This window comes from Malaclemys terrapin, chromosome 2 (assembly GCF_027887155.1).
Source record: "Malaclemys terrapin pileata isolate rMalTer1 chromosome 2, rMalTer1.hap1, whole genome shotgun sequence".
Lineage (NCBI taxonomy): Eukaryota > Metazoa > Chordata > Testudines > Emydidae > Malaclemys > Malaclemys terrapin.
The window spans coordinates 208,239,040-208,251,336 of record NC_071506.1 but is presented as its reverse complement, the minus strand read 5'-3'; the positions used below and the strand labels follow the sequence as shown (position 1 = coordinate 208,251,336).

Below are 12,297 nucleotides of genomic sequence, written 5' to 3'. Positions count from 1 at the left end.
TCAGTTTGTTTCAATTTCACTTCAAGACCATGGAGTTACTCTGGGTTTACATTGGCCTACCTAAGACCAGAAACTGGCCCTGGGCATGCAGATTCCATTGTTTATGTGCACGAATAGTGGTGTGCAAAACTCCAAGCACAAATCAATGCTTAATGCAGCTTAGCCCTCCCAGCTACCACTGAGAATCTAAGCTACCATTCCTTGGTGAGCTAATTGGAAAAACCTGCCAAGGGTTTTCTCCAGCTCAATTTGGATGCTGTCAGCATCCTAGACCTCTGGCAAACAAGCTTCAGGTCAGGAGAGGGAAGAGATTGCGCTGGTGGCACAGATGGATGATCTTCATTTTGCCTGTGGAAAATAGAAATTACTGGATATACATCCATACTTATTGCAGATCATCTCTGTAGCATATTGTACAGCTGGCCATTGTCTCTGAGATGGGACAGCAACAATCAAGGCTGGAGTTAGCAGGATTGTGTTGAGGTGGCTTTAGTCATTTCGGTTTAGTCATTTAGGCTGCTCTCGGAGAATCATGACAACAGCCTGTTTCATTGCCCTCATGTAATTAAAGACTGCATCATAATGCCTATGCACAAAGGGGCCAAATTAAGGTTGCATAGGCAACCTTAATTCTGGCCCTTCTTAATTTTTGAATACTTGACCTTGCAACCTTAATATTTTCTTAACTTCTCTGTGTGTTTGTCTATCTACCAGGGCCGGATCCAGGCACCAGCGCAGCAAGCAGGTGCTTGGGGCGGCCAACAGAAAGGGGTGGCACGTCCAGGTCTTCGGCGGCAATTCAGCGGTGGGTCCCTCAGTCCCTTTCGGAGGGAAAGACCAGCTGATGAATTACCGCCGAAGAAGCGGCGGCAGTAAAGCTACCGCTGAAGTGCCGCCGATTGCGGCTTTTTTTTTTTTTTTTTTCCCGCCGCTTGGGGCAGCAAAAACGCTGGAGCCGGCCCTGCTATCTACATTTCATTTTCCAACTTATGCTTTCATATCAATTTTTTTTATAGATTACTCCACTGTCCTCATGGTGCTGCTTAAATCAGCTTTGAATTGAAGCTATATATACATATTATATTCAAAGCTGTCTGGCTAGTTGAAATTAGCTAACGTTGTTAGTTCCTAACAACTTCAGAAGTTATTGATAATATATAGTTTTTTTGGGGGGGAGGGTTGGTTTTCTTTTCCCCCTGCTAGAAATCTCATAGTTGTTTGAATTTGAAAAGATTAAGATTCTGAACTTCGGTAGAAGGACAGAGCAATTTCAATTACCAAAATGTGGTACATTTTCAAAGCCATTGCATCTGATGTTGATCCCAAATGTAAGGCAATCCACTTGGCTCCGTCACGCCATACTGCCCTTAATCACTATTTCTGGTCCCAGTACGTACAGTCAATGGGGCTACTCAACTGAGTAAGTCCTATTCAGTGTAAGTAAGGGTTGTAGGATCTGTCAGTCTATATGAAAAATCAACCTAGTTTCGGTTTCCAAATTTATCAGTACCTCTGTTTAGAAAATCAACATGACTTTTGCTTCCAAACTTATGCAAAGATTGTCATCCAGAGAAAGGCAATCTCCTTGCATTTTCAGCCTGGCTATTGCTCCATGTTTTGTATGCATTGAAAGACACAATTCTGGGGTGGGAGAGAGAAGTATTCCCTCCCGAACACATGCCCCCAAAACCCCAAATGATTTTAAAATGCTTCGACCTCCCCCTGCAGTGTGTGTGTGTGTGTGTGTGTTTGTTTTTGGTTTTTTTAACTCATGTCCAAATTTTGCCCTGACTCACCTCAACAACTTTAATCAAATGGAATTGATTGTTAAGTCAAGGCAGAGTTTGGCCCATAGAGCTTGACTCAGTTTACTGTACAGAATTTTATGTAAGCATTACTGAGAAGGTTCACCGGCAACATAAAGATGAGAGATTTCTAACTAAAACCCTGCTTGATGTTTTTCACCTGGCACAAGTCTAGTTCCTGTCTCCTAGAGAGGCATAAATTATCCTAATCCATTTAAATAGAGTGGTTTCTTACTTATCTAAATATACAAGAGCATGTAATTCATTATACACTCCAAGATGGAATTTACACTCAGTAAACACTATGGATAGCAATAGAATGGGGATAGTAAAGAAATGCAAATAATGCCAGCAGGCAGTCAGAAGCATGTGATATTATATCCCTGTAGCCAAGCACAATTCAAAATAATTGGCACATTACACTGATTTCAGGGTTGTGATTAAGCAGCTTTTGGGAGTGGGGGAGGTTCTTTTTATTTATACCACTTTGCTTTAGTCCTTTTTTAAAAAAAATCCTGTTTGACATAAGCTGTGAACAGGGCAATGGAGATATCGCAAGTGGTTTGTGCAATGAGGATCTTCTGCTGTGTATATTTTGGTTAATATATTAATTAAGTTATGCTAAACATAGAATTGTGCGATGTCTGTTTTGGAAAATATTGTAATGAACTATCTTATGTCTGGTTTGTGCATACAGGCCCCGATCTTATGCCTTTCACTTCAATGAGTGCAGCCAGGAGGCCCTGATCTTGCTCCCTTTGATATAAATAGGAAAGCACCTGCTTGTACTAAAAAAATCTTCCTCTCTCCTTTGTTTGCTACTCGGGACAAAATAAAAATGGGTCACTCCTCAGCGGGTTTTCATGATATATGTGGGTTTCACCAACATCATCGTGAACCTCATTTGAATTTAATTTAAAAAAATCAGTGATGGTTACTTTAATTTAGGAGAAAAGACAAATGATTTGCACGATACAAACTATGCAAGGTTCCTCATTTTACTAAGGGCTACTTTCTTTAAAATGGAAAAAAAGGAAAGACTGCAAGAGTGATCATTGTCACTGTGTATATAAACTGGTGTATCTGATAACATAACAAAGACTCCTCTTCCATTGCACAACAGAGGCAATAAAAGTGGCAATCCTAGGAGACCTCCCCATGCAAGTCAAATATGATTCTTCCATTTTCATAAATTCCTTTGGCATTTATTCAGTGGAGAAGTGCTATTTATTGTCTTGGCTGGTATATCTGATGTCTTCAAGATATCTCTTAAAGAAGTCCTGAAGGATTTATACCGGAGCACGTTAAAATGACTCCTAAATGCCTTCACTAGTCTGGATGATGAAAAAGGTTGAACTGAAAGCTACGAGATATCAAGTGCTGTTTAGTGTTGACTATTTTTTATTGAGAAGAATTCAGGAGAATTCCCTCAGCATTCTACATATAATCTCCTATCAGTTTTAGAATTTTGAATGCTATTCTCTCTTTGAGTACCAAGTATGACATTATTCACAGTGTTTGCAGTGGTGTTGTAGCCGTGTTGGTCCCAGGCTATTATAGAGAGAAGGTGGGTGAGGTAATATCTTTTACTGGACTAACTTCTGTTGGTGAAAGAGACAAGATCTGAAGAAGAACTCTGTGTAGCTCGAAAGTCTGTCTCTTTCACCAACCAAAGTTGGTCCAATTAAAAATATTACCTCACCCTCCTCGTCCCTCTATTATTCATAGTGACATTTTGGAACCACATTTGCATTGTGCTTCTGATTTATTTTAACCTTGAGCAGAACAATGTGATTGTGATTAATTTTTACATATTTTTAAGAGAAAAATATCTATGCAAGTTATTGAAAACACAACTTACAACTAAAACACATTTTTATCAGTTGCTGCATAAACTTCTCAACACAGTACTCTAGTGTTCACTGCAGAGGAGGAGAGGAAAGATGGCATGTCTAAACATTTTTTCCACTTTCCCAAGATCTGCTCCACTCAGGAGAAAGGCAGAGTCGCCATGGAGCCAGTTTATGGCTGCCCGGTTCCCCAGCTGACCCAACTCCAACCCCAGCCCTGGCATAATTTAGAGCACCTTAGGGGCTGATCTAAGTTACGATGGCTGACTGTGGACCAGATTTTCAGAATAATACTGTGTTCCACCTACTTCTCCACCATCATTTTGAGACCCTTCCCTTGCCAGGAGACTTCTCAAGAGGACAGCTGTGGGCAGATCCCATTCCCTTTGTCTCCACTAGTTCTGGCCCCTTTGTGTTACCTGAGCAGCACAATTTGGTCCTCTCAGTTTAGCACAACCATTTGTATCCCTCATTTGAAGTCTTTGGGTCAAAAATACTACAGTGTTGAGTGTTATAAAGACAGATGGATACCTGAGGTATCTGAAATTCACTTCTGCTATGCAGTGGTGGGCCTTCCCCAAATACACAATCAAAAATGGGCCTGCTTAGTGGAAGTCTTGTGATATGGCCAAATAATGATTTGGGGCTAGACCAAGATCACCAAACTCCTTGTGATTTGCATTTGAGTACACACCACGGTTAACATCCACTGGGACACCCAACATTTGTCAAAAATGTATTTTGTATCATTTTAAGACTCCTATTAAAGGATTGAATTTGCTCTACTGCTGGTAAAGACCCACTGTCATTTCCATGATAAACTAGCATTTTTGAACAGTTGATAATTTGGCTATAAATTTGCTATGTGCTGGATTTTCACAGATAAATCCTGTACCTGGGAATTAATGTTTTCATCTTGAAAATCCCTCAAATAGCGCACACATACCCAATATATTTCTAAAATCTCCGGAGGATCCTTCATTGTCCATTGGATCTTTAATGCACATTTTAAATATTCTGGACCTATTTCTATCCTCAAGTAAATCAATCAATGGATTAATTGGCTAACTAAGCCCCGCAGAATCTCACTTACGGTTTATCAAGTCCCATGCACAATACAAGAATAATTTCTTAGTGCTGATGTTCTATGCCCTTGCTTTGTCATCTCTGTTTTGTGCCTGCCTTTCTGACCACAACCATGCCTGTACCAATGTGCTGTTTGCGGAGTCTGGATAAAATGTGTAAAACAAAGACAAGGGAACCAGTTTCCCTTTTGCTTACCTACATTACTTTCCTATGCAGCTGCCTCTTGGCAGGAGGGAAAATAAAATGTGACTTCTGCTTGCAATAAATAATAGATTTTTTTTTATTCTTTTAATTTTCTAGACAGAATCATGAATAAACTGGCAGACAAGCAGGACCAGATGATACCATGAAGAGAAGTTTACAGGTCCTCTATTGCCAACTGTTTCGTAAGTAGAGATTTACTTTTTCATTTATTGTGAGAAATGTATGATTCAATGTCTCTCTAAAAATAGCAATTGAAGCACCAATTTAGGGAGGTCCTTAAGCATGTGCTAATTTTAAGCACATGAAGGGTCCCAATGAAATAAATGGGACCCGTCATGTGCCTAATTATAGGCATGTGCTTTAAGTCCCTTGTTCAATCGTGCATTTGGAAGCACGTTAAGAAAATGTTCAGTCTTCAGCTGATTTAGTAGAGTCTCATTCGAAGGTGAAAATGCAGAGCAATAATCATCTAAACCATAAGAATTCTCAGAGGAATGAGCTGTAAGAAGGTTGGGGATGGTGGTTGGTAGCAGGAGGTACTGGGGTATATGGGCCCTTTAAGCGTAGAGTTGGGGGGGCGGGCTGTATACCCCAGTATGACCTGTTCCAAGGATTTGGAATGAACAAAGGCCCAGGTAATGGCCAGCCAGTTGAAGAGGGGAAGCGGGAGTTTGATGCAGGGGAAAAACCCTGGACACTATTCCTTTAAGGGGCCGTGTAGTATAGGGTGGGGTAGGGCTCTCTTTCAGCCATTCAGGTGGAGCACTCTGGAGGAAGGTAGTGTCTAGACTGCCTTGTCCCCAGGGCCGGCTCTGGCTTTCTGATCGCCCCAAGCAAAAAAAAAAAAACCTGCGGCGCGGCCGGAGCCAGGGTGCAGGGGGACTCCCTGCCCTGCAGATGTGCCCAGGCTAGCGGGGGGAGGGGAAGGGAGCGGGGGGAGAAAGAGAGAGAGAAGGGGGGCGGCCAGGGCTTCAGCAGGGCGCTGCCATGTGGCCCCTCCCGCCGTGCCCCCTGCCGGGAGGGCTCCACAACACTCCGGTCGGCTGGGAGGGAAGGACGCAGGCTGCCCTGCCGGGCTTGCTCCAGGGCGCTCCTGTCCTCCATGCTACTGCCCCCTACAGGGCGGTCGGAGCAGAACAACAACAACAACAAAAAAGCAGCCGTGCAGCCCTAGGATTGGGCAGAATGCCGGCTCCTACAAGCTGCCGCCCCAAGCACCAGCTTGCTCGGCTGGTGCCTGGAGCCGGCCCTGCTTGTCTCTCAAACAGGGGAGACACTGGCAAGAGAGGGAGGTCAGAACCAGAAGGCTAAATTCCAGGGAGAGACAGATGTGAGAGGTGACCCTATGAAGAGCAGGCTGCAGGGCAAAAGCTCCTTGTGGGTGGCAGAAGAACCAGAGATAAATATGAACCTTTGGAGTGCAATGATGGACTTGGCTGGTCAAACTGGGTATTAAACCAGCCGAAAGCGGAGGGTGATTGGTCTTATAAGAGAGGCTGTGGGGAATCTGTAAAGGGCACTGAAAAGGGGGAAAAGCAGGAGGCTGCTGCAAAGGGATCTCTCTAGCCGGGAGGGGTTGCTCTGTAGTGGCAGCCCTGTTACACAGGATGTAATGTTTTGCTTCTGCACTGTTTGCTCAAACTGGCTTGGGTTGGTAATACAGGAAAGCTGTTACCAACTAATAACTGATTATTCAGTAATTTATGTGAAATGCATCAGTGGCTTCTGCCTACTTCTCAGTGGACAGAAAACCTCACAATAGCCAACCTTGGTGGTGGTCTCAACATAAAGACCAAAATCGGAATGGAAATGGAGACTGAATTACTCTCCCACACCTAGAGGTGGGCCCGCCAGATCATGGGTTAGGCAAGACAATGGGAAGAAACCTGGATTGCTGTTTTATCTGTTTGTAGATAGATGGAATCCATCTGTTCTCAGTGCTGTCAATCTGGCAACTTTCCTGGGGAATAAATTCACTTCCACGTTTTAGAAAGAAAGTAAATTTAAAAAGGGGGGTGCAAATATGATCATTGCTTATTGTTTGTTAATGATATTTTACAAAGTAAAGTGTCTGTTCACAACAGCATTCTGGTTGAATTTTTTAATGTTATCACCTCACTTCATTAGAATTTTCATCTGTCTGATACTCATTGTGCTACCCAGTTCCATAAAGAAACCTAGTTATTAGGATCTCTTATGTTCATTCTTCACATTGCAGTGATGTTTTCCGAGTCACTACTAATCTACTTAACTAATCTTTTTTTTTTAAAGGCGCAAAAGTCTTACTATTGTGCCACAAGTTATCTTTAGGGGCCCAGAATTCATACTATTTGAACGGGTGCATGGAACTTAAAATTCTGTTCCATGGAGGACAGCTAGGTCACTATCAGAGAATAATGGTCTAAGCACCCAGAGTTCAATTGTGAGGGATATATCTTCTATTGGTTTGTTAGAAAAATAACCCTAAATATTAGTAGGTTTTATAGATGATCATGGGAATCCATTTACTGTTCTTCATTGTCATAAGGATGCTAGCTTGGTTATTCTTGTCCTCTTTATTTATAACATTAATACAATGTAAAGGAAAAAGAAAGTGGCTTACCAGTCATAACTCAAAGGGACAGATACTCAGCTGGTATAAATGGTCAAAAGTCAATGTGGTTTCATATTAGTCTTAACAAGGCCCATCTAATAATAAAGACTGTGTAATTCTACTTTGCACCGCTAAACAGTCTGTTACAAAGTTTGCTATTTTTCTGCTGTATTTTTTTTTAATTTTTATTTTTTTCAGGGTAGTGTTTTGAACGTAATAATAAAGCTTGGAAAATGCAGAGGGAAAGAATGAGGAAATTGTATGAATAAGCAGTGGCAATGAAAAATGCATGGTACACTTTGAAAAATGGAATGTAAAAATATTTTTAATCCAAGTTGAATGAAGTTTTTCATTTATTTGTGTGAACTCAACAATTGTGTATAGTAAATGTAGCTAGCATTACCCATTCCTAGCTTTGTAGTAAGTATTCTGTCAGTGCAGACATTCCAGTGATTACATACATTTTATACTATACATGTATTTGGAGCTATTATAAGAAGCTATTTCATTGGTTTGTTTGCTTTAAAGAGCCTAGGGTCATGAGGTTTTTGTTTGTTTTTTATTATTCCCAATAAACCAATTCCCTCATCTATATCAGATAGACACATTGCTTTAAGCTAGGCTTCTTCCAATTGCTTCATAACCTCAATTACAATCCCCACAGAGTGTATTTTACAATAAAACAGATGGAAGTATTTTTAGTGTACGTTTTGTACCTGTCCTTTGTGCCATGAGGAAGCACCCACGATGTAGTCCTTACATTTCATCTATATGAAGGAGGGGAAATTGCTACTACAGGACAGCAAAATAACATACTGTTGAGACTATATCAATAGAGTAAGTCATCCCTAGGCATGATTCCCCATTGCCATGCACCTTGTGTTCTCATTCTCAGCAGTATGACATGGGTCCAGAATGCTGCCAGTTTTGTGTGATAACATTTTACACTCACTTTGCACTGGGATAAGTGACTACATGAAGTTCTAGGCAATGGAGAATTGGGCCCTTTGTGGCTACTCTGCACGCAGTTCCATTTCTAATGTTCTGGCCATTGCGTCAGTCAAAGATTGGGATGTAATAAACACAGTGTTCATGTAGCTGGAGAGACAAACCCTGTCTATTTTAGGAACAACCATGTTTGCTGTGGGGTCTAAACATGGCTTTCCTGGCCAGTATGAACAGTGAATTCCCCCCCCCCCCACCCCTCCAGGAACCTGTACTTCAGAGCTACAGTCCTCAAAAACAGGAGCCTAAAGTTAGGTCCCTAAATCCATATTTATGCATCTCAGCTATGGGAGGCAGTTTGGTCTGGTGGCTAGGGCAGTGCACTGGGTTTCATCAGTCCTAGGTTCTGTACCTGGCTCTCCCACTGACCTGCTGTGGGACCTGGGCAAGTTGCTTCACCTCTCTGTGCCTGTTTCCCTATTTTGTCTATTTAGATTGAAATCTCTTCAGGGCAAAGGACAGCTATGTATTTGTACGGTGTCTAGCACAATGTGGCCCTAATCTTGGTTGTGGCGTCTAGTTGCTATTGTAATATATTAAAAATAATATTTAGCCACCTACCTGATTATGAGACCAGGGAAGCTGTTAGCTGCTCAACTCTTTTGAAAATCAGGGCGATGTCTAAATATGACTTCAGGAGACTAACTGTAGACACCAAGGTTTGAAATTCTTGGCCTAGCCATCTAGACAGTCCATAGAAAGGTTTGTAACACTATTCTAATATGGTTCTCAGAATTGGGAGGAGGGATAGCTAAGTGGTTTGAGCATTGGCCTGCTAAACGCAGGGTTGTGAGCTCAATCCTTGAGGGGGCCACATAGGGATCTGGGGCAAAATCAGTACTTGGTCCTGCTAGTGAAGGCAGGGGGCTGGACTCAATGATCTTTCAAGGTCCCTTCCAGTTCTAGGAGATAGGATATCTCCATTAATTTCCTAATAGCCGTATGGGCTGGTGAGGAAAATCATGCCAAAACCCTGTTATAGCAACACATGTGGCTTTTGTTTTTTAATGTGGTTGTAGGTAGCCTGGATCTAATCCCAGCTGCTAGGAGGTAGCCTTGGTAAAAATTATGCAGCTACATTTGGCCCCGGACAGGAATTCTGGGCCATGCTGCTTTACCTCTAGTGATTCATAATTTATGTATTAGTAATTTAAACATGGACCCTGTTCTGCCAAGAAGCACTGATTTCAAATTGCATCTTCAAATCTACCGTCCAGGCTGAAATCGCTGAGCAGTTTAAAAAACAAATAAAAAGACCTCCAGAAACCTGTTCCCTTTTTGTTGTGTTAGCAAGAGCTTTGATGTCACCAGCCGGATGGTGCTGATGAGCACCAGTGAAAGCAAAACATTTGTCCACAATTTGCTGCCATTTGTTCTAGACACATTTATGGATGAAGTTTGCTGCCTCTGTAATGATGACTTTCCCAGGAGGCAACACAATATCCTTTTTTTACAAAAACCTAATATGGTGATATAAGCCCTGCAGCTTGATACACAAAATGCAGACATATTGTGGAATGGAAACATGTTATTATACTGTAGATGCATTTTTCACATAGGAATTTGAAGTTGTATATAAACTAAAAAAAAAAAAAAAAATGGAGAGAGAGACCACTGATGAAACCTGCGGCTCACAAGCTGTGGGGAATGATGCTTCTATCTTCAGGCATTTATTTTATTGAAAACTATGAGGATATGATTTCTGTTTATCTAGCTTGCCAAGTTCCGTATGGGCACCCATCACGGTAGTGTCTGGAAAATAAATGAAAGTAAAATCCCGATTATAAGTATTTCTTCATGCCATTGCCACTTGGTACATTTCCAGACATTAGTGTCTCACTTTTCTGTATTATAGGCTTGATACTCTTTGAAGTGAGTGGAAAGACCCCTATATATAAATCCCACAGACCAGGCCCTATGAAATGGACTGGGATCCTGAGACTGCTCCCATTAAATTCGGTGGGAATTTTGCTGTTGATTTCTATGGAAGCAAGCTCCCAGTGGTAGTTTGGGGGTGCAGAACTGGAGCGTATGACCTATTTTAAGCTTTTGCAATATTTGCTAATATTTACTTTTCTTTCTTTTGGCCGGGCTCTTTGCGTGGGATATGATTGCAGTCTGGAAGCCCTAGTTGCTAGAGCTATGTGTGGAAGCTGCTGAGATTTGTATTCATGTGGGGACTTGCTCCAATATTGCTGTTAAAATATGAATGAATATGGATATTGCTTCCAGCCCTGGCTTTGTATATTGAGAGTTCAATTTTCCTTTTAAAAGGAAATGACTTCGGGTTTTTTTTCTTCTATTACTCCCACTTGCACAACCGTCCCTTTGCACCTCCCTGAACAAAATGGCCTTGAGTGATTGTGTTTTTGTAATGTGGAATATCATGAGACTATTTTTCTCCCAGTGCTCTGAGTGCAGTTCATTCTGTTCATCCTTAAGCCTTGTTGTATTTCTGTTAATTCACCTGGGGTGAAATTCCCCCCTGCACAGAGGGCCAGCACATGGTCAGTGCTCTACTTAAATCCAATTTAGGTAGTGGGACTGATTATTGGCTCTATGATTCTGTGGCAACATAGGGTTAGAACAGTGGTTCCCAAACTTTAACATCCTGTGAACCCCTTTCATTAAAATGTCAAGTCTCGCGAACCCCCTTCTAAAAATGAATATTTCCAGGGATATTTTCCTTTACCGGAGTATAAATTATAAAAGGAGTGATCTTGGAAATATAAAATTTGTTTTTATGACATGCTTATTACACACTATTTATTATTAATTACTATTTATCATTACAGTATTTTTATTACATTATGAAACGGCAACACTCTTCCCAGAGCTCACTTTTTTAGCTTGTATCACTTTGCATAAGCCAGTTATAAGACAAGGCTCTTAGGTTTCATCAAGGAGTATCAGATGTGAAACAGCATGAAGATATTTAAGAAGACAACTCAAAGAGTTCCTCCTACTCAAACATTCAGGTCTTGCGCAGTCCAGGCAAACAATGCAGGTTACACCAAAGCTTAAACTTGTTCTTCATAATAATTTTCAGAACAATACTAGCTGCCTATTTAATTTTAAAAACAGCAAAAAATATCCACCTCCCTTTCCATTTCTTATAAGGAGTCTTGAAGTTTAAATCTCCTCCGTCTGATAGATAGGCTTGCTTTGATCTGCTTAGCTCTTGGAAGTCCAGGGGCTCCAGGCTGCTGGCCCCATACTGCCCAGGGTCCCTAGGGACAGCTCTGTCCACCATTAGGGAATTTTTTCCTGAGAACCCCCTGTAACATTTCACGAACCCCAGTTTGGGAACCACTGGGTTAGAAGGTACTGCGAGGGTCATCTAGTCTAACCCCCTGCCAACATGCAGGACTTGCGTCATGCCATAAATGCATGAAGCAGATTGTCAAAGAGCCCGATTCTGAGTGGCTTCTGAAGGGTTCTCAGCACCCTCAGCTCCCAGTGACTATTTTCCCTCCCCGCCACCCAACAGGAATTGATTCCTGTTCATATCAGTTCTTGCTGCTGACCTCTGTGTGTAAATAGGTTAGTGTGCATTGCTCTTCACCTAAGGCATTTTTATGGCGCGCGTGTGTGTGTGTGTGTGTGTGTGTGTGTCTTTCATCAAAGAAAATAACAAACCCCCCCAGCTTCTCTGCTTTCTGGGGTTTTTGAGCTGGTATAGGAAGTTTTGGTCATTCTTTGCTATTGAATTCCATTCTTGTTTCTGAGTGCATTAGTCACATCAAGAACCATG

General features: G+C 41.7%; 1 protein-coding gene across 6 annotated transcripts in view; it reads left to right on the top strand.

Annotated features, from left to right (window-relative positions):
* The window catches only part of TMEM108 (transmembrane protein 108), a 253,936-nt gene that overhangs the window by 126,113 nt on the left and 115,526 nt on the right, over window positions 1–12,297 (top strand). For all 6 annotated transcript variants that reach the window (XR_008444046.1, XM_054020350.1, XM_054020355.1 and 3 more), the window contains one exon: window positions 5,042–5,127. Coding sequence is in view for 5 of the 6 variants with exons in the window: in XM_054020350.1 (XP_053876325.1) it covers window positions 5,088–5,127 (40 nt within the window). In the remaining variant the exon portion in view is untranslated. The remainder of the gene's footprint in view (window positions 1–5,041; window positions 5,128–12,297) is intronic.